This window comes from Kogia breviceps, chromosome 6 (genome assembly GCF_026419965.1).
Source record: "Kogia breviceps isolate mKogBre1 chromosome 6, mKogBre1 haplotype 1, whole genome shotgun sequence".
Taxonomy (NCBI): Eukaryota; Metazoa; Chordata; class Mammalia; order Artiodactyla; family Physeteridae; genus Kogia; species Kogia breviceps.
Window position 1 is genome coordinate 117,008,492 of NC_081315.1, and position 27,345 is coordinate 117,035,836.

A 27,345-nucleotide genomic window follows, 5' to 3' on the forward strand; every position below is an offset into this window, starting at 1 on the left:
AGTTTTCTTTACTTACTGGAAGACCAAGGGGTCCTCTGTCACCCTTTTGACCTGGTTCACCCTTCAATCCTTTAACACCATTTAACCCTGGTTCACCCTAAATGCAAAAGCAAATGCCGATTTTGGTTGCTATCATGGGTGTTTCAACTTCGAGAGAAGAGAGCCAGTCTCTGAAATGGTTGCAGATTCCAGTTTTAGGTAACAGCAGAGTCAGGCTAGATTTGTCTTGCATCAGTTCAAAAATAATTTTAAAAATTTTAAGAATTAACAAACTGAAATTGACAATTAAATAATATTCTAGGAAGCAGAACTCCTGAGAAAGTGTGCTCCTTACAAGCAAAATGTATATGTCTGAGCTTCGAATTTTTCAGTTTTACCTCAGGGAAATTGGTGTTATGCTACATTGTTCTGACCAAGTAAATCAAAGACAATCTGAGTGGAGGATACCGAAAGAGGCTGAGCAGGAAAGACTCACTCTGCTGGAATGGAAAACTGGAATATGCAGGAGAGGGTTATATATATGAATATTTTAAGCCTTTAAGCATTTTGCCCAGGGGAATGAGCTAAAAATGTAGCAACTGACTTTTGAAGTAATGCTATTTGGTGAATCCTCATTCACTGACATTGCAAGTCAGGTCCCTACATGGATTAATCAATAGAATAGACAACAAAGAGCCAATTCTAGAAGAGAATGTGAAGATCACAGAACTTATATGTTGCTTTACTGTCTGTCTGTCCAGTCATAGAATAAAGTAGGTTTGAATTTAACTTAAGGTGACAATACAAAAACCATGATAAGTGATAAATTCTCTTGACTCTGTTTTTAAAAACCTAGGAATGTAATACACTATTTTCTATCGGCAGCAGCATGTTAGAAATAGAATTCTGACCTGTTCCCTTTTCAGCTTTTAAGTACAGATATTCACTTCATCAAGAAGATCTTGAAAGACTTGTGGGAGGAAGATGATTTCAGTTTTAAATGCCCTATAGAGTCCTGAGTGGTAGAGATGGGCGAGGGGAGAGGCTATGCTTACATGGCAGGAGGGATTATTAATCTGGGCAGTATTTCCCCGGTTTGCTTGATGGTGCAAATCAGTGCAGTACTTGTTAAAGAGTCCAGGGCACCACCTGGACCATAGCAGCACAGGAATGGCATTTTTAATGTCTCCCAGGTGATTCTTCTCATCAGGAAATTCTAGGAAACAGTGAGCTAGAGTCATCCATGGAACCATGCTATATATTTGAACTTTCAAAGGGGTCACAAAATAATATATACATTGGCATGACCTAATGGAGTTTGGCAGTTTTGAGGAGAGGGCGTCTGCAATGCTGCCACCACTGTAGGAAAGCCAAGCGTTCTATGGTTGGTAAAGTGTGATCCTGGGAATGTCCCAGAGCTAGAGCCAATGTGAGATTAAAGCCAAGGCTCAGGGCTTCCCTGGTGGCGCAGTGGTTGAGAGCCTGCCTGCTGATGCAGGGGACGCGGGTTCGCGCCCCGGTCCAGGAAGATCCCACATGCCCCGGAGCGGCAAAAAAAAAAAAAAAAAAAAAAAGCCAAGGCTCAGTAGTCAACTGCAGTTAACTGGTCTAAACTTGAGATTCAGGGCTTTGCACGTGTGTGGCCTTTCATTCAGCAAGTGATCGTAAGATGATGACTAGGCAGGGCAGCCTTGGTAGGCTATGAAGTTCTTTGGTGAGGAATCCTGCATTGATAGGAATGGGCGTTAAGTTTAGAGAAGGTGAGTTTAAACAATCAAACTCTGAGGCAAAAATTTCAAATGTCAACTCTGAGCCTAAATTCCAGTCCCAGATCTGTCATTTGATTGGCAGTGTAATTTAGAGCAAATAACCTAAATCTCCTGAGCCTGTAGTTCATTATCTCTAAAATCAAGGAACTAGCACAGGTAATCTATGCGATGTTTTCAACTTTACAATTCTCTGAAATCTATGATTTAAATAACAACTGAAGTTAGGTGTAGGCAAAGTGAATCATTGCCTTGTAGATGTCAAAAGGATCTTGGGCATCTGTTAATGTCATGGCGATGGGGTAACTGTACCACTCATAGAATTAAAAACTCAATCTTGGTGGCTTTGGCCTGAGTCATTACAATTAATCTGGTCTTTAGGGGTACCTTCAAATCCAAACAGAAGTCAACACAGAAGGAAAGATTATTTAGTCCAGTGTGGGGAAAGAGGCCCAAGAAGGCTAGATAAGTACCTAGACCACCGAGCTGATAGATAAGCTCTCTTTTGACCCCAACAGAAATGTTCTTACCCTAAACTATAATCCACGCCACTGAGACACTGTCAATCACTGGCCTTATCAGAAGGTAAGGTATTCTAAGACGAATAAAGAGGCATGAACTCTTTCCTTTCTTGGGTGGGTCACCTGCTTCATCTCGAGAAGGAAACTCAGGTTTCTGGAGTCAGACCAATCCCTTTGTCACCCCTAAAGCTGGGGGGCCAGCGGGAGTGCTCAGAGGAGAGGGTGGGCTGCCTCTAGGCTTTCTGATTCTTAGTGCCAATGCTGCATTTATGTGTTCCCTCACCCCCTCTCCATTTCAATGCATCAACTCACTACTGAGGAGGTTGCAAGAGTCATTGCACCTTTTCTCAAGCAGTCTTGAGGACTAGCTAAATTTTTCTGTTCAGAACAAAGCATCAAACCACAAGATTACAATAACAACTGATGTTTATTGGGTGTTTATGAACAGCTGCACCGGATATTCTGTGAAGTGTTCTAAAATCATACCTCATTAAATCATCACAACACTCTGAGGTAAGTTACCTAGTTGAGTAAATGAAGGATTCGAGAGGGTCAACAATCTCCCCAAGGTGACACAGCCTGTCAGTGGCAAAGCTGAGATTAGAACATACGTCCTCATCACGTATGCTCACTGAAAGAAGAAGCAGGTCTTTCAGGGCTCATTTTAATCATCCAAGGTGTATTCTCGGTCTACACAAAGGCAAAGAATGCACCTTCATCCATCTTCACAATACAAACTGCAATAATTCTGACAAGGAAGGGATATTCTCCATCGTTCTCTTGTTAATTCAGAGTATAGAATATGTGTATGTGATGTAACCTTCTCCTCAGTATAGCATACTTGATATACCTCACCTCATTCTAGACTAGTGACCTCTGGGGGAGTACAAAATTAAGATGCTGGAATAATTAAAGCATTTAGATGCAGTACTGCTATACGAAGAGCAAGAAGTATCAACTAATAACATCTGAATATACAACTAAAGATACTATACTAAGAAAGAACATCTGGACTAGTCTGAGATCTCATCAGATTCACTTTTTTTTTTCCTTTTAGAATGTTGATTTTGAGTATATTATGATTAGTAACTTAAGAAACTTACATAGTGACAAGGAAAAAGGCAAAATGAGGACTAATTCATCTCTAGGTGATAACACTTAAATTTGTTGTAAGTCATTCGTTGTTGTGAAATTTAAACATCTGGATACTTAAAGGCTTAAAGATTATCAACATCACTTGACAAATAAGTAAGACAGGACAGACATGCTTCTGTCATGCTTCCCCACGATTAACAATGAAACAGCCATCAAATAATCAAAGGATTTGTTGGATTACCTTTGGTCCAGGAAGTCCATGGGGTCCCTGAAAATGGAAAACACAGCTTTTAATTAAGAATTGATTCACTTTTTCCCAGCAGAAGTGACTATTATATAAAGGAACAAAATAGATGTATAACAAGAATCTTCTCATTTGAGCTATAGCTAGAGGCAGGCCAGTGGATGTTAATACCTAGTGAAAGTTCCTTCTAGCTCTTGGATTCCTCTGTAATAGGAAATTCATTAACAGCAATTCTTTCTGCTAAATACCTGTGAGAGGGAGGGGGGAATCTGCCAGGGTTATATGGAAGAAAAAAAAAAAGTGTTTGTGAACCCACACTACCTCTATTTCTCAAATCCCTATTTAAAAAAATCTAGGTGGAATATGTGAGCTACCTTATGAGTTTAAAATTTGCCAAAAAAATTTTGAACTTTAAGTACCAGTGAAGAGGAGACCTTTTCAATTACTAACTGCTCTAGACCCAAGGTTTTAAGAAATCTAAAGGAGCAAGAAAATGAGGAGATGACAGTCAAGTTTGGAACCCTGTTGCATCATTTCTTTAAGGCTAAGAGAAGGATTCTAGTACAGGAGTGTTAAACATTATCATTTAGAATGCATACATTTTTACAAAGATGAATTTTTCAAGGCTCTTGTAACAATTATTATTATTATTATTTTGCGATACGCGGGCTTCCCACTGTTGTGGCCTCTCCCGTTGGGGAGCGCAGGCTCCGGACGCGCAGGCTCAGCGGCCCCGGCTCACAGGCCCAGCCGCTGCGCGGCACGTGGGATCCTCCCGGACCAGGGCATGAACCCGCGTCCCCTGCAGCGGCAGGCGGGTTCCCAACCACTGCGCCACCAGGGAAGCCCAACAATTATTTACCAGTGGAAGGAAGTCACAACACATTCATGAATCAGGTCTTTTCCCCTGTATTTTGTAGTAAATCTAAGTATAGAGACTAATTAGTCAACCTAAATTAACTAAAGATTACTGTCGATTGCTTTAAACTTTCAAGTCATTTAAATGAACTATTTGGAGACAGGAGTATTTAAATACTCATCAGCAAAATCATACAACAGTAGGAAAAAGTTTTTTTTTTTTTAAGCAAGCAGTACATAGATATTTGTTACATATGTCTACATTGGAATAATATTTTCCCTTTGGATACGTTATGGATAAACATTTTCAGGAAATGGCCATTTTATCAAGTATTCTTGTTTCACTTTGGAAATGGTTTTAAATTCCTTTAAACTAATTAATTTTATGATATGAATGGATATAGCATTTTAAAATTTAATTTTCGAATTTAAAGTGGTGGGAGTATAAAAAAGCCAAAAGTATGCCATTTGCTTGATTCTTAAAGCACTGTTTAGTTTTAAGAAAATCAGGTTAATTATAATTGTTTTGTGGTATGAAATAGAAACGGCACTTAGTAAGAAATAGATGATTGGGTCTGGGGCTACGCTCTGTGGTTTAGATCATTCCAATGATGTTCTTTCTTGGAGCAAAACAGGAGGAAAGAGTGACCGACAGTTTATTTAATCTCTATGATTCAAGACATATGGTTTATCAGGACACTCTCGAGACAAATGTGACCTTAGAGACTGCCTGATTTGTTCCCAACCTATCCCAGTCAAAAGCATTTGAAGCATTCTGCCTTCTAGTTCTAGCCTTAACAAAACTGTCATTAGTTAGACATTTGGAGAATTATGCTGGTTTAATGGCTACCTTCCTCACTGAACATAAGTTCTATGAGGACACAGTCATTGTCTCCACTGGTCACTGAGGGATACTTGCAGCAAACACTGTATTTACACAAGTATTTAAAAGTGAAAAGAAAAAGATCCAACAATATATATCATCTGTGGAAGTGAGACAATTTTTATCATGGTCTCAATCCTCAAAGTTGGTTAGAAACATTCATTAATGGCTACAATTATTGATCTTGTTATGCTATTCATGGCCTAGAACAGTGGTTGGTTAAAATGATTTTCCAATGATCATACCCTAAGAGTTGCGTAAAGCTTGCCAAATCTGTTTATTCAACTTTCCTATCACAAAACTACCCTATCTCTTTCCAACAGATGTGCTTGGGAGAGTGAGAGACTACACTGTAAAATCAGAAAAGCACCTCCTATTTTTTGTCCATTCCACAGAGAGCAGTACAACATCCAAGCTGGCTGTTTTGAGGGGTGTGTTCATGTTTCCTCTGGTAGCATGCTCTTAAAAAATGATTATATTTTGGAGAGAAGGGAAACTTACCATGGGGCCTGGTGGGCCATGGGGACCTGGTGGGCCTGGTGGGCCTATGATCTGCATGTCCGAAAAATAAACATGAATTTGGTTACTTCATTTAGATAAGGCAGTTAGGCTTGAATCTCATGCTGGGCTTCTGCTAAGGCCATTAATGGTTGCAGAGGAAGAAGGATACTGGAAGAAGTGATGCATTTGATTCTCTACATTTGGAAATTCCTTCGTGAGAATAAAAAAACTTAAAAAAATACAGTTGCTCTACAAAAGCCAGAATAAATCAAAAGTACGTTAAAAGAAAAGGAAGCAACTGATTACCAAGATATGCTATAATGCTACAACTGCTAGTAAACTCTCAAATATTTCACTAAACAACAACAGGGCTCTGGAGAAAAAAAGAACATAGGTTCTACATTCACAGAGCTCTACCCAAAAGCGTCGTGGGAAAACCATTGATTTTCTCCTCCCGATTAGATAGGCCTCTGAAAAATCGCTTCTAACTCAGACCTCTGAGACACTTTTGTCTCTCGCTGTACAAGGCTGACAGATATTTCTTCTACAGTTTGACAGACCAAGAGGTTCGTGGCCTTTCTACTGTTGATAAGCCATCTGGCACAGGTTGAAGTCGGTGAATAATTGGCCCATTTCAGAGTTTTTCGGGAACCATGGAAGTTCAGCCCCCATGGACTTACGGAAGGACCCTGAGGACCTGGCAATCCCGAGTCTCCTTTTTCTCCTTTCATTCCATTGGCACCCTACAAATAACCATTAAGAGTTGAGCTGGTCAAGTAAGGAACAGCTGAATTTTCTCCCCAAATCCATCATCCCCTTGAAATTTTTATAATATCATGCACATGATAATGTAAGAGAAGGATTTATCCCCTTGCATTTTAGCCTCAAGCTAAACAGCGAGCTTCCTCAAATCCCTAGGACTGTGCGTGATATGTGAAATAAATTATGAAGTAAATGAAACTAAGTTATGCTTGATTGGTTAAACTTATACATTGCTAAATATATCCAATTATAACTGTTATATTTTTAATGGTGGTGCTGACTTTAAATAGCAGTCCTTTAACTTCGTGTTCACTGACACTTATTTACACATTTCCTTGTTTTAAAAAATGATCTAGGGCAGTGAGGTTTTCTACATTTTTTTCCCTACATTTTTCTACATTTCCCTCTCCAAATGCTCAGTAAAAATTATGGGGGAAACCATAAAAACACCATCCCATAATATTGTAACATAAGGAGAACATTTCCAGAATAATTTGTTTTTAAATTATTTTGTATTTTTTAGTTTAGTTTTTTTTTTTTTTTTTTGCGGTACGCAGGCCTCTCACTGCTGTGGCCTCTCCCGTTGCGGAGCACAGGCTCCGGACGCGCAGGCTCAGCGGCCACGGCTCACGGGCCCAGCCGCTCCGCGGCATGTGGGATCTTCCCGGACCGGGGCACGAACCCATGTCCCCTGGATCGGCAGGCGGACTCTCAACCACTGCGCCACCAGGGAAGCCCTAGTTTTTTAAAATTATTGTTTATTTAAAAATGATCAGTTACATCCTATATTAATGACCAACTCTATTTATTTTACTATCTTCTAGTGAAAATAATTCAGGAAAGCATAAAGGTTTATTTTATAATTCATTTGGTTAGATGCTTTAAAATTTCTTCTAGAGCCTTAGTTGTAGTAATTAACCAAAAACACCTCAAATATTTAAAAATAAAAATATTAAATGAACCATTAGATGAGACTACAGCTAATAATGCAACTATTTTCGGATTATTTAATTTATCTTAATATGAATACATCTTTAAAAATATAAACATACCGGTAATCCAGGAAGTCCAATTCCTCCTTTTTCACCTGGCATACCTGGGTCCCCCATGTCTCCCTTTGAACCTTTGAGTCCCTACAAATGATATGGTTTGCACTTAAGAATCATATTGACCATGGATGGTTACATAATAGGGAAAATAGAATTCCAAATTACTTTTGCCAATAGATGGGCCTCAGGCTGAGATGATTCTGATTTTCATTTTTAGGTAGAGTTACCTCTTATAGCAAACTTTTACATTGAATCAATACTATTTCCGCTTGTAATGGAAGAGATTAAATTCTATTACTTAGGCCATTTAAGTATGAAAAGCAGGAATGTGAGTGTTGACATCATTTCTCCTGATTCCACATTTTTACCTGGCAGCTAATTCTATATCACCAGTCCTGAAAACAGATTAATGGGTTTAATGCACAATATACATTTTGAAGCAGGACCTAGTGTTATAGTAACAAAGGTCCAAATAAATTTTTCACATCTCCACTCATTATATCCCTCTATTCCCATTAAATGCAGGCAGAGGTTCCAATCACCAACAGTTTTCAATGGTCCCATCTACAGACAGGTAGATCATTCACTATACACTAATGCTCAATTAATACTTAGAAATACTTCCACTTTTCCAGTGTTCTTATTTTGTTCCCGTGACATCTCTATGAGGTGATACAGGATGTGATTTTTATTGTCTTTTTACAGTGAGGAAATAGATATATGTGTATTTTGAATGCAAAAAGTAGGAATTTTGTGATACTAATACTGAAATTAATGTATATCGTTAAGCATTTTCATCCAAGGAGGTTCACTGCTGTATGACCAGATGGCCCATTCTTCAGCAGAGATGATCATAGTTATTTTAGTTATGGTTATAGGGATCCCTGGTTGCACTAACCTGTTCATATTTTCTATACTAAAAACTACTTAAGGACAGGAACTTGTCTTTTCTTGTTATGTATATCTGTTTCACAGCACCTACTTCAGAGTCACCCACTAGGTGGGTGGGTGGGTGGGTGGGTAGGTACCTAAATAGATAGATGGGTCTTATAATTAATCAGATCCTGGTTGGTTTCCAGAATCTAGTAAAAGAGAGCAGCAGGAGAGCCAACCCACTGGACCTAGTAGTAGAAGACCTTGTGAAGCCTATAGAAAAAAAATTCAGCTATTGTATATGTAAGGATGACATACCATGTAGCATGTCATTATGTATGTCAAATTATTTATAATGACTAACAGGGGAGGTAATACCATCAGATTTTTAAATGCTAATGTGATCTCTAATGTATATAGCAGATCATCTAAAGTCTCTTTTGTAACTACCACATGTTAATTTAGTGTGATGTTATATGATTTCAATATACAACTCTGATATTAAAATAACCCTTCTCTTAATTTTCTTATCTAATACTATCTCCTGAGAGGATATTTCACAAACTGTATCAAGAATGTCTTTGATTTCTTATGATCTTCTTGATTTTAGCCATTTCTTAGGTAAATAATGGAAGTCCAGAAAACATCAAATGTCCTGAAACTCATCCTTGTGATTAGATTCTGAATTTTGAATACTGTCCACATTCTCCTAGTCAGATTCATTTCTACCCGAGGTTGGCAAACCATGGCTTACAGGCCAAATCCAGCCCAGGAATTGTTTTTGTACAGGCTGAATGTTTAAAACAAAATTTAAGTGGCATTAAAAAAATCTGATAGAGAATGTCTATGGCCTACAAAGCCTAAAACATTTACTATCTGGTCCTTTATAGAAAATGTTTGTCAACCTCTGTTTTAGTGGAAACCCTCAGAGATACTGCCATATTCTACAAAGCTACAAGTGTCCTGCTTGTTGTCTAATGATCTAGAAAATTAGGTACAGTCTTTATTTGGGAAAAGAAAACAATGTCAAAATAACACATGTAAGCAATATCTGATTTTGTGGAAACTACCGTCACAGCTTTAAATCTTGAATTATTTGTATTCACTGACAAGAATTAGGCAATTCTTACTAAATTGGTAATTATCTTACAAGTCTAATAAAAACTCACAGAGATGTCGTCGGTAGATTGATAGGGATTATTAAGGCAAATCTAAAGCATCATGTAACTTGTATGTTTGTACAAAGAAAACTAATGCCTAATTTAAAACAAATTGCTTTTAGAGTTAATGTAGTCTCTAGAACAGAAGGTAAGGAAATAAAAAAGAGAAAATCATAAATCAACACTCATGCCTTTTGGTCTTCAAACCTATAACAAAAGGTCATCAATAATGATGCTTTAAATGACAGTATATGTCTTGGAAAATTACCTGCTCTCCATCAACTCCTGGGACTCCTGGAGATCCTGGTTCTCCCTGTTAAGATAAAAATTGATGGCTAGCTTCTTATTTATTATTGGTAGCATACTACACTAAGTAAAAATGAGGCAAAAAATGATGCTAGTTGGTAACAGTACAATTTAACTTTCAGCAAATGTATCATAATTCAAGTACGTTATTACATCATACCACATGACTATACAAAGTGAAATAACATTTTTTTTTTCTTTTGGCCACACTGTGTGGCATGTGGGATCTCAGTTCCCCCACGAGGGATCGAACCCGGGCCCCCTGCAGTGGAAGCCCAGAGTCTTAACCACTGGACCGCCAGGGAATTCCAAAATAACATTTTTTTGAATATTACGTATAATAATACTTACATATCGCTAAGATTCAGTGTTTTTATTTTTTCCCTCATGTGAGATTCAGGGTATAAGAATTTGATGAAAGAAAACTGAAATCATCTGATGGCTGACCATATCCTACAGGAACAACCTATATGCCTCAGCTAGTTAATTTTTTCCTCCTTAAAATTCTGTATGATTTCTCTTATTTTCCAATTTGAGAAAAAAAGCAAAAAACATGGTAGTTAACTCAAGAAAGAGTAAAATGAAAGACCCCATATGTTTATAATATTTAACCTGGCATTGTTTGAACAGTGAATACAAATTCATAATGATTATGAATGTGCTATTTCCAGATAAGCCTCACTGAAGGATATAATAAATCAGATAATATCTTAATCCACAGAAAATTACTTTTGGATCAATTCAATTTCCTATACTATGCTAGGAACGAACTAAATTTGCTATTCATATTATGATTTATTAGAACCCTTGACAAACCCAAAATAGATGGATTTATTTTTTCTTAACTAAAGACGTTCCATTAAGGACAAATTTAAACAATGTGCTAGAGATTTATTCAAACAACAAATGTCCAGTTACCTTTTAATTGGAAAGGTACTGAACAAACAAATTCTTTCAAAGGCAAGATATTATTTTCTATCAATGGGTCATTTATATAGACCCCATTATAAATATCTCTGATGCCCACACCTCGGAAACTTTGTAAAAACAATTCTTTGGAGTGTGTGAGTAGCCTTCCTCACAGACAGATTTCCAAGGGAACTGACTTGAGGCTGTATTTTTCTAGAAAGGCTTGTTTGATGATGTTATAAACCACAATATTGAAATGGTTAGAGTTCCTTTCCCTGGTTAGAACTTTAAGAGCTATTGGTCATAGTGTGAAACCTGAGCCTTCCAAATGTTAAAGGAAGGCATGGCAAACACATGAAAAAAAAAAAAAGAAAAAAACCTTTTTAAAAAAATTCCAGATTTCCTGCTCTTTGTGGTAACGGCAACATTTATTTGGCCACCAACAAGTCTGTTCAGGTTGGATGCAACTGGCTAAGCCCTAGTTTCATGCAGTCTGAATACTTGTCAGCACTCTGGGTCCAGTAATGGTTGCTATGCTTTTCCCTTCAAAATGTGACCCACAAATGTTTAAAAGAAAAATATAATTCATAAGTTATTCATTTATCCTGCACCCACCAAAAGTAGTTCGTAAAGAGTTATTTGATGTATAAGAAGTCAAACAGTCCTTGTTTGATAAAGGAAGGAGGAATGCTAATTTGAATAGGTTCCCATTCAGTCTGAGGCTGTGTCCCGAGTGAGAATGGGTTTTATATTTGCCTCGTGCTGAAGTTGCTGACTCTTGGTCATAGGCACATCTCCCCCCAGTTATCCCAACCTTCTCAAGGGGAGATAATGGAAAGCATAAAGGACTGTATCAACTAAGCCAAGATCTCAATTACAAGACCATTGTGGCGTGTGCGAGGTGGGCCAGATCGCTGGGTAGTGGGAAGGGTGGCGCGGTAAGAGGTAAGGGAGTATGATTAACAACCCTCCCCTACCCTACTTGTCTAGACATTCACTTGGCCAATTTCTCCCTGCCTTTCCGTTTCAGCTCGAAGTCATCCTTGACCCCAAGGCAGAGAGGAGCCTTCCTGTACGCATCTTAACCAATGCACTTACTCTCTTTATTAATCATTGTGCCTTTACTTGCCTTTCTCCATCCCTGGGCTAAAAGCTCCTTGTTAAAACCCCTTGCTGGGCTTCCCTGGTGGCGCAGTGGTTAAGAATCCGCCTGCCAATGCAGGGGACAAGGGTTTCGAGTCCTGGTCCCGGAAGATCCCACATGCCGCGGAGCAGCTAAGCCCGTGTGCCACAACTACTGAGCCTGCGCTCTAGAGCCCACGAGCCACAACTACGGAAGCCTGTGCGCCTGGAGCCCGTGCTCCACAACAAGAGAAGCCACTGCAATGAGAAGCCCGGCACTGCAACGAAGAGAAGCCCCTGCACGCCACAAGTAAAGAAAGCCTGCGTGCAGTAACAATAGACCCAACGTAGCCAAAAATAAATAAATAAAATAAAACCCCTTGCTATATCCTAGTATCTTTACTAGATATCAGTATTTACCATGGAATAGAGGCCCCAAATTAATTGTTGATTAATATAATTAATAAATGAATAGCAATTGGATTATAAAACACAGGGGATGTATGTAGGTTTTAATGATATAGCTTTCTTGGCTAGGTAGCTAGGTAGCTTTCTTTGGGTCAAGTACTTTTTGGGCTTCTGTAGGCCTTTGGGCTATAAAGAAGAGTCAAGTCCCAGAAGTTTTTGAGGTTTGTATGGAGTAAGGTACATATTTAGTACTGAGGACAATTTTGCTTCTGGAGACTTAGTCAAGTGGGTACATAAAGCAAGGAACTTAGATCTTGGTTGACTCTACACAGAGGAAAAAGGAATCTACAGATTTCCTTCCAGGTTTTCTAGTCCAGCTCACCAAGACACTAAAGAATAGGGATCCAGGCCAACTTGCTTACCAGGAATAAAGACTGCATATGATTGGAGCATTTTTTGTGTTATATCTCTTAGGGAGCAGAATGTGGTGTAGAAATAGAAAATAAAAACTCCCCCAAATTACAGTAATGTTATACATGAAATCTGTTTGAAATTAGTGTCTATGTTCTAAATATATCTCACAGAGCCAAGGCCCTCAGTAATATTTTACTGCATATTCCTTTTAATAATAGAAAAATAATTGTTTCTATGTGCTAGCTTTCAGTTTTTAAGTATCTTGAAAGAGAAAAGTACAAAAGCTTACGTGTGTGTGTGTGTGTGTGTGTATGAGGTAGATTTAGCAAATAAACTGCCTTAAGAGGCATAAACAAAAGATGGATTTTGACACCGCTTGAATCTCTTACAAAAAACCCAATGATGAAAGTCGTATTTCAACATGTGTAGCTCAGTTCTGAAAAGCCAGAATCGCTGGCCATGTGTTAATTGATCGAACGTGGTTTAATAAGCTTAAGTTTGGAGGGAAAAAGCTAACGTTACCAATAAAGTTTAGATATAATCAAGTAATTTGGTTTCTACTGTTCATAGTTGGTATGTTTTATTAGATGAAATTTAAATGGCAGAATGTTTGAATATATATAGCAGGATGTGTTATAAAAGTGACTGAAAGTGATTCCTAAAATTGTCATTTGTGAATGCGTCACGCTGAAGCTTTTCTTGTTCTTTTTATTATGAAAGGATTGAAAGAAAGCATATCTTTTGGTGTCAGAGTAAATTTTCCTTCAATCCTCTTCTATTTAAATATTTGCCTTTTTCCATACACCACATTCAGTGTTTCTTTACACTTACAATTTCCGTAAAACTTGTTTTTCCTTTGTTTAATATTCTGTTTTTCTGAATGTCCTCCTTCTAAATTTAATGTCATTTCTATTTCTCTCCCTTCTTTCCTAATTTTTTTTTTTCTGATTCCTCTTCCTTCAGCCCAGACCTCAATTTCTATTCTCAGCTCTCTTAAGCAATATTGTTGATCTCAGTTCCTCCAGTATTTTGTAAGATTGATTTTCAGAGATACATATATTTAATGTGGGATTCTCTGCACCATATGTAGTAAACGGAAACAAGTAAAATAAAGAATAACCTTTGGCCCTTGTAGTCCTTGAGGTCCAGGTGGTCCAGGGGGACCCTAAATCCAGAAAAGACAAAATTTTAAAGTTTTAAAAGAAAGTATCTGTAATAAAATGTATGCTTTAAATACTAAGTACACTCCACACCTCCCTAATTTCTATCATAATCAAATATCCTCCAGTATTGATTTGCAAAGAGGAAACATTTCACTGCTTACGGAATTATAAAAACTACCTACTTATATGCAGAAAAAAATCAACACATTTAGGTTAAAATAATGCTCTAGAGTTGATCTGTAAGACAATGTAAAATTGCTGCCATGTCCCACATACATCTTTCGGGGTTGACTTAGCTTCCTAGTATTTCCTGTGTTTCTAGAAACACTTCTCTCCTCCCCTCCCACAAAGGCTTTGATTTCCAAAACACTAAAGAACAAAGCCATATTATTAAGATAAAGCCAAAGACTTAAGAAAAATAACAATAAATTTTTTTTTTTACTTTTTTACTATGCAAAGTGATTCAACTGGGGCAAATGTTGAAAAAGGTTATTAATATAAGAAAACATACCATTAAATATCGGATAAAAACAATGGCTACATTAGTACTATTATGACCGGCATGCATCAACACCAAATACAAAGTCACAAACCACAGAAATCATGCAATAGGAGTTACCGTGACTGTTAAGGTGGTAATCCTCTGTTGGGAAAATGTATTGATAAAGACAGAGTTACCTAATTTGTGTGCCAAAGTACAGTAATACATTTCTGAAATAAGATTTGAATATATTTTGGCAAGACTGATGTCTTATAAGGAATTGACAAGATCCTGAAAACGTATCTTATCTTCAAACGAATACCATAGATTGTAAAAATTCTTTTAAAAATTATTTTTAGAATTTTATTTAACAATCTATGGAGAAAGAAAAAAGAAATGTCAAAATTTTAATTCACTGATTTAAATTATGAAGTAAAATAGTGTACACTGGTGGCTTGTCAGCATAATTGGGAGGTGAGAAACTTTCCTATTCATAAAAGCTCTATTTCTAGAGTACTTTGATTAGAGAAAATGGAAATATCTAATTGTATAAGTAATATGTTTTTCTTTTAGTTTGTATCTCCTTTGGTGCATTATAATTAGCTTGTGTGTGTCTGTGTGTCTGTGTGTGTCTGTGTGTGTGTGCCACGACTAAGACAGGAATTGACATGGGATTCGCCTTGTTTCTTAATGTAAAGGGCGTGAATACTGTACCAAAATATATTCTCTCAAAGTATGAATCTCTAAAACAACCAATCCCCAATCCACAGACCATTTTTGTATCAAGATTTTCTAGTCTAAGTGCTGTACAAAAAGTTCTGTAAGGCCTGTACCACTTTATGCGATTTTAGGGGAGAGAACATTTTCCATTAGGAGCTCTGGTCCTAGACAAACACTGTCCAATTACATGTAAACTTGTGACTATCAGTTTAACTCCATCTTTTTGTCTTCCACTGCTCCCTTCCAATTTCTAATTCAAGGTGTTGGTGCTGTTTTCTATTGTCGTTGTTGTAAAAAATAATCGTAACATCATCCACCCATCTCACTTCAAACACTTGAGTTTTTAGTGATATGCTGTATCATTCCTCAGAAAACAATATATTTATGCACGTGTACAGATGGTTCAAGTTTGTATTCCATGATGAGATCAGTCACGGCCATTACAGCTTCAGAGAAAACAGGGTAGGAAAGAATAACCAGGGCTTCTAAGATAGAAGGCAAAATGGCCACAAACTGGGGCAAGGTTATCAAAAAGTCAAGGCCCAGATTTTTGTACCACCATATCTATGTAACATAAGGCACCACTTATTTTATTCTTAAGGGATTCACCTAAAGCAAGCGTTGAATTTACGGTTATGAGAAAGCTACTTCTTTGCTCCTATATGGGTAGATGAGTCATTTAAAAAAGGCTATTAGGAAATTATAGAGTAGAAATAATTTCTTCATCATTACTTTCCAATTACAAACTACATTTTTAACTAGACAGCAAACACATAAAACCTTAGATAGGGAAGGAGTTTAAAATTTAAAGTCTCAGAGGTTTTCCAACCTGAGCCATGTATGATTCATTTTCCACCTAAGCACAAAACTAGCTTGTCTTTTTTAAAATTCAAGGATAACAACATGTTTTAAAATGAGTTGCCTAAATAAAAGAACATTATTATTGGAAACTGAACTATAACAGAAGGGGTTTAAATAAGCTTGTTAAATAACTATATTTGTGAGACCTAAAAATTATACAGGGCAGGTTCCACCCAGTTAACAGAAGAACAAATGATAGAAAACTAAGCTAACTCCTCAAAAACATAGTTTTAACTGCCATCTTGAAGAACCAGTGTGCAGACACTCAGAGACGTCCTAAAGATATTGGCTCACTTTGGATTTCTTGTATCTGGTTCCTCTAAGTTAAAACTACATAAACTCAGCAGGGTTCTCTGTTGAAGTTCAGTAATGATTTGAAAACCAGAATTGTTGGTAGTGATGGAGAAAGACATGTCATTCTCTACTGAGGCACGATGTGAAATGGGAGGCATGAGTTAAAGAAGCTGTAAATTGGTTGAAGGCTAGCAGGACGCTTTGTGATTTATTCTCTGAGATGCTTATGTGAATCTCTTTAGAATTAAAAATTACTTTCTTTCACATCTCATAATGATGCAAGCTTAAAATCACCCCTGATTTACACTAGAGAAGAGGGTTAGTTTATATGGTGTTGAGAAATTTTAAAAGCTTGAGGTAGGAAACGAAAGGTTTTACTGCTAATTGTGGAAACATAACTACCTTAAATAAGAATCAAAATAAATGGCTTATGACAAATGCTCATGTAAATACGGGCATACCTCAGATATTGCAGGGTAGGGTTTCAGACCACCGAAATAAAGTGAATGTTGTAATAAAGCAAGTCACACAAATTTTGGTTTCCCAGTGCATATAAAAGTTTTGTTTAAACTGTAATGTAGTCTATTAAGTGTGCAATAGCATTATGTCTAAAAAAAGTGTACATACCCTAATCGAAAAATACTTTATTGCTCAAGGATATATTGTACAACACAGGGAATATAGCCAATATTTTATAATAACTATGAATGAAGTATAACCTTTAAAAACTGTAAATCACAATATGTATTGCTCACCTGTAACTTACATAATATTGTACATCAACTATACTTCAATAAAAAAACTTTATTGCTAAAAAAATGCTAACCATCATCTGAGCCTTCAGAGAGTCATAATCTTTGTGCAATAGTAACATCAAAGATCGCTGATCACAGGGAATTCCCTGGTGGTCCAGTGGTTAGGACTCAGCCCTTTCACTGCCATGGGCCCAGGTTTGATCCCCAGTTGGGGAACTAAGATCCTGCAAGCCATGTGGCTCAGCCAGGAAAAAAAAAAAAAGACCACAGATCACCATAACAAATATAATCAAAAGTAACAAATTTGAAATGTTGTGAGAATTACCAAAATGTGGCAGAGAGACATGAAATGAGCAAATGCGGTTGGAAAAGTGGAACCAATAGTCTTGCTTGGCACGGGGTTGCCATAAACTTTCCATTTGTGAAAAAATGCAGTATCTTCGAATTGCAATAAAGTGAAGTGCAATAAAAGGAGGTATGCCTGTAACAATTTGCAGTAGAGGCAAGAGTAAAATTTTATATTTCTAAGTGATATTTTTATAATTGTAATATATACTTATTTATCTAATTATCCAGATTTGGGGATTTTTTTTTAGAGGAGGCAATAGTGAAATGGAATTTGCAAAACTGAATATCCATCACTGGTTAGAGAACTAGAAGAACAAATGTCTATTCCTTCCTCTCAATCTAATGGCTATTTAGTTTAATTTATTTATTAGGGACTCAATTCACTAGAGTACTATATTGGAAAAACAAATAGTTTTGAAGTGAAAAAAAAAACTATAAGCTATTTACAAACACAACACATAGTTGCCTAAACAAACCCCTAAGAATAATAAATCTTTAGGTTGAGGTATAAACGTGAACTAGTTGGCTGTGATGGATATTGATTGGTTTACAATCATGTAGAACTCGAGGTGAAAAAAGAAACTGAGCACATCTATTCTTTCATATCAAGATGTAGGTGTTAGATTTTTTTAAAAAGTACAGTGCGTTTTGGCATATCAACAAAGAGTATTCAGGAGCTCCTAAAAAAATAACCCTAAGCATAATATTAGATTTTATGGACTCTTAGAAAAAATCCATTCCAAATCATCCTCATTTTACAGATCAGATCAATGATATAGAGATACATTACGTGATTTCCCCAAAGTGACTCAGCTAGTTAGTAACAGAGGGGAAATCAAAGCAGATTTCAGTTTTAGACTGAGGGTAGCTTGCTTCATGCCAGGCTCTGTTCATGTAAAGGCTTTAAAACTCTTCCACAGTCTTTCCAGAAAATGACCATGGCCAGTAACATAGGAGCATATCTTGAAGGATAAGAGAGTGAGTACCTCTTAAAGGCAGTAGTAATACAATATTGCTAATAAAGTTGAAAAATGTGACCCTATATTTTAGAAGGAACAACGCTGACAACATAGTAAGTAACAAAAACTTCCTGTTCTTTTTCTTTCTTTATACAAGCAGTTATCAACTTGTGGGAAAAAGGGAACAATTTAGAAAATGGATTCTAGAATTTGACAATAGCCCAGAGGCTACTGCTTGAGTCTAGTCCACTTGCACTGAGGAACCCTAATTCAAGCTGTTGACTGAACACACTACCCAAGTAATGTTTCTCTAAGCAGTAAGCATGTGTCTCTATGTGCTTTACGAGAAGAAAAAGAATAAAAAGAACAGAAAAATACAATGCTGAAGATAGATTCTGTAAAAACTATTTAATAAATGCTTTACTATTTAAACATGATAGTTGTAACAAAGGACCCATAGAAATGTAGATCTATCATAATTAGATAATGTTAGTGAAATCATATGGGTGGAAAAAAATCAAACAAGTACAAAATGGAAAATATTTAAAACAATTAATTTGGCTTTCAAGCAAAAAAATGGATTGTGCATATGAATGAAGTATACTTACTAATTCAACCAATAAGTTTTTTTAATATTTACATGCCTAGACCTGGGTCAGACACATTGGGGGAGACAAAATAAGCATAAGATGAGTTTCCTGTCAACAAGTAAATTACAATCTGGTAAGAGGCAAAACTAAAGTAAAATGTTAAACTACTGGGTCCTGACTGCTAATATTTAAAAGGTTTCAGAGGAGACATTCATCTGGGTGGCAGCAGTGAATTGTTGGATAGGATTTAGATGGATGAATGAAAGAAAAAGGATGAACCAGGAAAAAAGATGGTTATTTTTATAGATATGATAAATATGTTGTAGAGAAATAAAAACTTCTGTACAGGAAAGGCAGGGTTATAGGGCCTTAAAAGTCAGATGGAGAAGTTTGGGCTTGATAGAGTAGGCAAGAGGGTCACTTAGGTTTCCGAACAGATTAGAGTCATCAAAATAGTGATAGTTTAGGAAAATTAACCTTGGAGTGATATATAGGAATGGATTAGAAGAGCAAGGAGGCACTAGGGGTAGAGGAAGTGGTTAAGGGCTCAATGCAGTGTTAGATCTGATATAAACAACACGTAGACCTAGCTGGGAACGGAGAGAGTGGGACAGCCTCCAGAGATACTTTGAAAAAGGAAACAGTAGCTTCTGGTGAGATATAAAGGATGAAGGACAAAGAATAGTTTTTAAATGACACTAAAGTTTCCATCTCAAGAAATTAGAAAACTTATGGTTTCATTAACAGAAACTGATTAGCTAGGAAAGGGAATCATTTGGTAGGTGTGAAAGGTAACCAGTATAATTGTACTTATTGGTGGAAGTTGACAAGGCAGTGTTGCATCCATCGTGGAAATATTCCTGGACAGATAGAGGTATATGCAGATCAGACCTGGAGGTGAAACATTTGGAAGGCATCATGTGAAAGAACACAAAGGGAGTGATTGTACCAAGAAAAGATCAGAGACTTGAGAATACCCCAAATTAGGGGGTGGACAGAGAAATTGGAAATACTACAATAGAGTGGCTCCATCAAAGAAGAAAACTGGAAGAAATGAGAGTAGAAGGTTGGAGAAACCAGAAAGAGTTTCAAAAGGAAGGTGGTTTAGTATAATGTCACGTAAAAGTCAAGAGTGATGAGTATCATGGGCTTGACCTAGAGGTTATTGTTGACCTTGATAAGAGAAATTTCAACAAATAATGGTATAAGCTACAACACAGGAGTCTAAGTATGAAGAGGATGAATAGGAAGCAAAGTTGATGGAGACAAGCCACACATTCTATGGCTTTTTATCAACGGAAGAAAAAGAATTGAACAGGAGCTGTAGCAAGAAATCCCTAGCAAAGACTTACTATGTGCTGGGCACTGTTCAAAGTGTATAATACGTACTTAGTCATCTACTCACAACAACCCTAGCTCATGCACTTGAACCCAGGCAGCTCAAACTCCAGAGACACAGGGCTCTTAATGGCTTTGCTACGTTCACGTATCAAGCAAGGAGACAAAGCTTGGCAAAACCAGTACAAGATTTAAGATAAGACTGACTAAAGCACATCTGAAGGGAGAAGGGAAAGAGAAGGAAAGATTGAAAAATGCTGGAAATAAAGAGGATAGACTGGGGCAGGGAGAAGAAGATGGGTTCAGGAGATCAGGGAGAAGGTGTGCTTTGAGCAGTGAAGCCCTCTGAGATCTGAGGGGCGGTGGGGGGGTGGAAGCTGATATTTACACACATTCCAAGGGTCTCATCAGTGTCACTGTCTGTGTCAGGGCAGGGAGCAGTCACTTGCCTGCAAGGCTTCGTGGAGATTGCCGTTGTAGTCTATGATCTCGGTGGCTCCTTGATCTCCCTTTTGACCAGGTGGACCCTATGAAAAAATCAGCCAAGAGAACATCATGGGGGTTGGGCTAGGATGAAGAAGGGACTGTGGCGAAAACAGAAATAGCAGCAAACATCTCTCTCTGACCATCGATTCCCGACTAAGGCCCAAATGTACTTTAGAATAAATAATCACGTTCAAAGTTTGTCCTTATTTCAAAGGAGGCAAACTACTTCTAACTTCCTGTCTGTGGTAGGTTAAATATATTAAATTGGATAAAAAAGAAATACAATTCAATCTCAAAAGCTGTTTCCTAAAAATTATAACGTGTAGGCTAATCTGATTTGACTTGCAAAATTTTGTTGGCTTTATATTTATTAAAGCAACTCCTGACCTATTTCTCCTCATCTACGCCTCATAGGTTGCTTCTTCATTTTTTAAGAAGATGGAACACTGTATTGTAGGAAATGCTTGGCTGTCCTAACAGGAATAGAATTCCATTAAAATGGAAGCAAATAGGGAACAAATATATATATATATATATATATATATTTGAACAGTACCTATAAAGAGGGAACAAATATTTTTAAGATGTCTATCCTACTCAGTAGCTGTGCCACTGAATTTCCATCAGTCATGTCCTAATTCCCTGCCTGTGCTTTAAAAAGGTTCTGAACATATGGACTATTGCTTTCTTTTTAATTGAGTTAATTGAAAAGTGGAAAGTTCTATTAGGTGGATGGCTACGGGGTCGCTATTGCTCATTTGGCAGAGGGGAAGTAGACAGAAAGAGTTCTTTAGACCTTCTCCTTATGGGCTTATCTTACGTGTTCCGGTCTACATACACAGTGCTCCTGGTGACTACAGTGAAAAATAAGACGAAAGGGGGGAGTAGCAGGAGTGGTCACAGTAGTCTACATCCAGTGCTATTGTTGGGTATTATTAGTCCAAGTGCCTTGTGAAAAGCCACATAGACACACACTTCAAATCTAGGCTTGTTGGAGGCCGAAAGAGTAGATGAGACACACTCACCCTTGGTCCCAGGGCTCCAGAGTCTCCTTTGTCTCCATGGTCACCCTTTTCCCAGTGAACAGAGAAGAAAACCGAGTTAGTAGTGAGGCCAACAGTCCAGAAATATCTCAAATCTAAGGATGTATTTAATACCATACAGCAACACTCTTAATGTGAACTTCTGAAGTAAAAATAACAACTAGAAATACAATAACCACTGACATGGCAAATGCTTCTTTAAGATGCCCCCCAAAGTGAATTAAACTTCCCTCTTCAGATGAAAGAGTATCTTGAAACAACAATACATATGGTAACTTGCTTCCTAGGGATCTTGAAAAGCAAAGCAAGTGGTCTCTATGACACCCAAAGTAAGATTTTACCTCTCTGAGCTATGTTCTTGCCTGTATATGAAGAGATTTGGGGGCAAGGGGGAAAAGAGCCAACCAATTAATTGGGTTGTTTGTTCTCTGAGAAGAAGAAGTGTAGATAATAAGGACAAGGAAGGAAGAGAGATCAATGGATAGCTCATTCTAGGGAAATTTAGGAGGGAATGGTCAAGAGCTGGGCCTCCCTCTGGTGATGAGGATCTAAGGAAAAGTTTTCTATAGGTATAGGTCTCTTAGCCCTCAGAAAGTGCTGAAGTGGACAGCAGCTAGCTGGACCAGGTTGGCGGGGCTGAAGGTCAAGATCTGGGCAAACACAGCTTTCTCTTTTTTTCAATGCAATATGAAAAGTCTCTAAATGTCCATTTATGGTGTGATGACTACCTCCCATCCCCGCCAAGAGACACCAGGAATCATCTAAACCTCAAACTGCAAATGCATCACTGAGAACACTCAAAATTTTCAGAAGTCTAAACAGAAATTTTGGAGAAGAGATTTGAACCTGTGTAGAAGTTTCTTTAAAATAGCCTAAAATTTACAGGGCCCTTTTCCTAAATAGAATTCAAAGCATTTTTATATGTCTTTCTACAGATTCTTATAAACTGGATAAGGACCAATGAAGATGGGCAGGAAAATGGATTATAATTTTTCTATCCACATTATGCTAATAACATTGACCATAATAATAAAATTTTGCTATGAATGGGGAATTATTAATTTCTGCTGTTTTCCCCATTTTCTACATTATTAGCATGATTAATAACATGATTAATAGCATGATTCTGCTAGTAGTATATAGATTATTGCAGGTACTATATAAAGAGCATGATAAAGGAGAGAATTTCAATTAGTGGTGAAATTTTAATGGAACGAAGGGAGTCAACTGACTTAAAAGCAAAGTATAAACTGAACATTTATCACAAAGATAGCCAAGAAATAAAGAATAAGATTATACTGTATGTAATTTAAGTAAAGTACTTAATTTTTTCCAAATAAGCTATACATATGAAACAGAAAATACAATTTCTCATAAAGAATGGTCTGAAGCACAGGAACACAAAAACAAACAAGATGAAACAAACCAAATGTTCTGAGATATCATCATAGGGATGAAATTACTGCAACCCCAGTGTGTGAAAGAGTTTAATCCAAAACATGATTCTCTGTGGAAGAGGCACATGTTACATGACGGCCTCATGTTACATTAATAATGGTTACCCGGTTACTGACCTTTGACCCCTTTGGGCCTCTAGTTCCTGATTCACCTTGTTTCCCCTATTATAGAAGAATATGAAGATGAAAAAGAGAAAATGACAGAGGGTGATAAGAACAGAAAAACAAGAAATTAGCAGTGACTCAGAATAATAAAGAAAAATGGAAACACTTTATTTTAACTGCCTCAATATATGACTCTATATAATGTAGGCTGTTACAACACTGAACATAAGTATATCACCGTATCATTAGTTCACTCCCTGGTCTCTCCACCAACCTTCATGCCATTATAATTCTGAAGACTGCCCACCATCAGCAGATGGGAAGAGTTCTGTGCCTAATTCTCATTAGTCTCAACAGTGTTTGCATAAATTTCCTTTTCATCAAAGAGTAAATCATTTCCTGTGTCTCTAGGATGGGTTATTAAAATAAAGTGTTACCATACTAGTTTGCAGGAAGTTTAGAGGAATAGATTGAACAGTCAAATAAATCCTTAGCTCTCATATTTTCAAGGTGTTACACGCCATCAAATTACCATAGAAACGAACACAGCACGGATCGACATTTTCCTCAGTAGGTTTTAATAAAGTGGTAAGGTGTTAGTGTGACAGTACCTCCCGATTTATATTTGGATGTGTTATTAATTTGTTGACTGCACAGAACAGAGTCAGCTGGAAAAGTTGAATTGTAAAACCCTTTTTAGAAAATAACGAATTGGTGTGAATTTCAAAGAATTATTTGTGATTTTGGCTGTTTTAATACCCCTTGAATAATTTTATTTTAGTTGCATGTTCTAAAGTAAGTGGCACACATTTCCAAACCAGAGAATGTTGTTTTCCAGTGTGAGAATAACTGACCTTTGGTCCAGGGGCTCCAGGCTCCCCGCGATCCCCTCTTCCAGGATGCCCTGTGTCTCCACGGTCGCCCTGTCACAAATCACAAAATAGGTAAATGGTGCCCCCTATTACCCCCAGCTAGTCCCTGTAGGTTAATGAGTGAGTTGACTAAAATCAAAGAAAGCAGAAAGTTACTATTTATTTACCATATACTCGGCATTGTATTAACCTCAACATGGATTATTTCGTTTAATAATCAAAATAATTATTCAACGTTTGCATTTTCATTCCCGTTTTATAGACAAGGAAATGGTTTGGTAAATGCCTGTCAGATACCTATGCTGGTAAATGGAAAGACTCTTTTTTTTGGGGGGGGGGCGCTCCCTATGTGGGATCAATTTCCCCGACCAGGGATCGAACCCGTGCTCCCTGCATTGGAAGCTCGGAGTCTTAACCACTGGACTGCTAGGGAAGTCCCAGAAAGACCTTTAAAGGGAATTGATAAGGGCCATCATTAATACCTCACAACAGGCACGGACATAGTTTTCAGTCTGCAGCAACTTTTAAAGATCTTCCGAAGCATGGCAAAATGGCTAAGTGCCAAGTTTTGTAATTTGATATTCTGGGCTTTACTCCTGGCTCTGGAATACTTACCAGTTCTGTGTTTAGGGGAAAGTTAGTTAAGTTCTGAAAGCCTCAGTTTCCTCTGTAAAATGGAGAAAATTAGAGCACTGGTTTCATAACCTAGAAATGGAAAGTGCTTGGCATGGTACAAGATCCATAGGTGTTACAGCTTTTACTATATTTATAGCTCTGGGAAGGATGAGCACGGTCACTGCCCACAGGGAGCTAGTGCTCTAGTTAGATAAGATCCACATGAACAAAATAGTTAAGAGTTAAGGAGTAATGTAAAGCCATATGTGAGAGAAGAAGAGACTCCACAGCATTTTCAATGGTCCAGATTTACTTCCTTTTGGTGAGACTTGGGTCATGCCCTGAAGGATGGGGTAGGGTGTATATTATAATTATCTCTGTTTATAACTCTGCTATTGATGAGTGCAGGAACTGCACACGACACTTTACATGCATTATCCTATCTAATCCTCAGGACAAATGAGAAAGGTGTTAGTATCCATAGTCTACAGATGAGGAAACTGAAGCTCAGAGAGGTTAAATAACTTGCCCAAAGCCTTTAACGTGGGAGAGCTGTAATTTAGAACTGACTGTAGTTAATCTTCAATTTTTGCATAAATGTTTTTGTATGTAAATCTTTTGCACATCTCTGGTCATATTCTTAGGATAAATTCCTACTAGGCAAATGGCTGTGTCAAAAAGTAGAAACATTTTAAAAGCTAGCTAATTGCCCTTCAGGAAGACGGTGTTGTTTTACACTCCCTGAACACAGACTTGAGAGTGTTCAACTTCCTGCACGATGGGTAGAATTTCAATAATCAAACAAGTTTTGATTTCTGGTGACGGTATGTTTATGGATGAGGGAGGCACCCTTCTCACTGAAGGACTGAGTCATCTTGGAAAGGAAAAGAAAATAGGATTTGGATCTGTTATGGGTGATGTAGGGCTTTAAATTCCACAAGATCTTTGTCTGTATCATGCCCACTGTGGGAAGCCTTTGTGGTTTTGCAGGGGAGGTGGGATAGATTGGGGTCAGGATAAAGAAGACTCAGTAGGTTTCTCAGCATGAACCAAAAGGGAGTGGGACAATGGAGAGGTTGGGAGAAAGACAAGGGACTTGATTGGATGCAGGAGATGGAAACGGTGCTCCAGAAGGGATTTTCCACGGATGAGAGACTGAAGCACTTTTGCTGGTATATGGAATTTTTATTTAAATATGTATATACCATGTTTGGTGGTGCTCTTAATATTTTACAGAAGAATTCTAAAATGGTAACTATAATCTTATTTTAGAGAAAAACAAAAATTTTAGAAAATCATTTCTCTGTAGTATTTACCAGAGTAGTGGAGTCTATATATGTTTACTTAGAATCACTTATTATCATTATGCCCCTAATCAGTTGCTTATTACTCCCTCTGGAATTACATTATATATTTGTTTACTTTTTTCTTTTCTTCCACCCCTTTCTTACACATATTACAGTGTAGGCTTCAGTAGAGACTGTTTTTGTTGCATTTATTCCCCATTCTCAAATACTAGAAAAATGTCTGGCAAAAAATGTGTTGAATTAATGAATAAACAATATTATACAAAGTATTCTAAATTATTCAAAATAAAGTTCTATTTCTTTAGACTGATGCAGGTTTCTCTCAGGCGCTATACAGATGCTGAGAATACAGCAGTACATAAAACAGATTTTTAGATGCAATTATACATCTTTCTTCATTATGATCTCTCTTCACTGTGTTGGGGATAAAATATGAGGACTTAGTTTATTTTTAAAATCTGAATTTCCTGGTACAAATCCAGACTGCCTACACAACTGGTAAAAGACTAGTGTTCGGCTGAAAGAGATTTTTAATAATCATGACTTTTCCATTATGATACCAATTTCATGTTAGATAGGTAATTCAGCTGAAAACTAACTTCAGAATATTGTTAAATGAATTTCTTATTCACATCCCTTCTTGTGGAAATAAAAAACAGTTACAGTTATTGGGAGTTCAGAGTAGTATCTGTTATAAAAGTATCTGTTCTGCAAAATCAGGCTGGGTTCTTCATGAACAGTAATTAATGTTGATTTTATGGCTCTACATCTGGATTTTTTTGACTGTGGAATAGTTTAAAATAAGTGAACAAAAGATAATATATTTAGGGATGAATTCTACACTCCACAGTCTGTGTTTCTCCTATTTTCCTTTGTTTAGCAAACAAAATGCCACAAACATTTGGAGATCATGTTCATGCCTGGTCCTCTCCAGCACTGACCAGGTTTCCTGTTTCTTTGTGCTTATCCACAAAGCAATCCTCTTTCTCTACCTGGTTCTGAGGCTGCAAGCCTGAATAAATACAAGAGTTCTGACATGAACACAGAATGCTCATTATTCTTTTGTCCTAGCTCTTTTTATTCCAGAAAGTGCATTTCTTG

General features: G+C 37.3%; 1 protein-coding gene across 1 annotated transcript in view; it reads right to left on the reverse strand.

The window, feature by feature from the left end:
• The window catches only part of COL25A1 (collagen type XXV alpha 1 chain), a 463,430-nt gene that overhangs the window by 24,239 nt on the left and 411,846 nt on the right, over positions 1–27,345 (reverse strand). The window contains exons 20-30 of the mRNA XM_067036470.1: positions 24,305–24,373; positions 23,463–23,507; positions 21,871–21,915; positions 20,809–20,886; positions 13,971–14,015; positions 9,960–10,004; positions 7,662–7,742; positions 6,528–6,590; positions 5,848–5,898; positions 3,603–3,629; positions 17–97 (exon numbers count right to left, since the gene is read on the reverse strand). Coding sequence (XP_066892571.1) covers positions 17–97; positions 3,603–3,629; positions 5,848–5,898; positions 6,528–6,590; positions 7,662–7,742; positions 9,960–10,004; positions 13,971–14,015; positions 20,809–20,886; positions 21,871–21,915; positions 23,463–23,507; positions 24,305–24,373 — 630 coding nt within the window. The remainder of the gene's footprint in view (positions 1–16; positions 98–3,602; positions 3,630–5,847; positions 5,899–6,527; positions 6,591–7,661; positions 7,743–9,959; positions 10,005–13,970; positions 14,016–20,808; positions 20,887–21,870; positions 21,916–23,462; positions 23,508–24,304; positions 24,374–27,345) is intronic.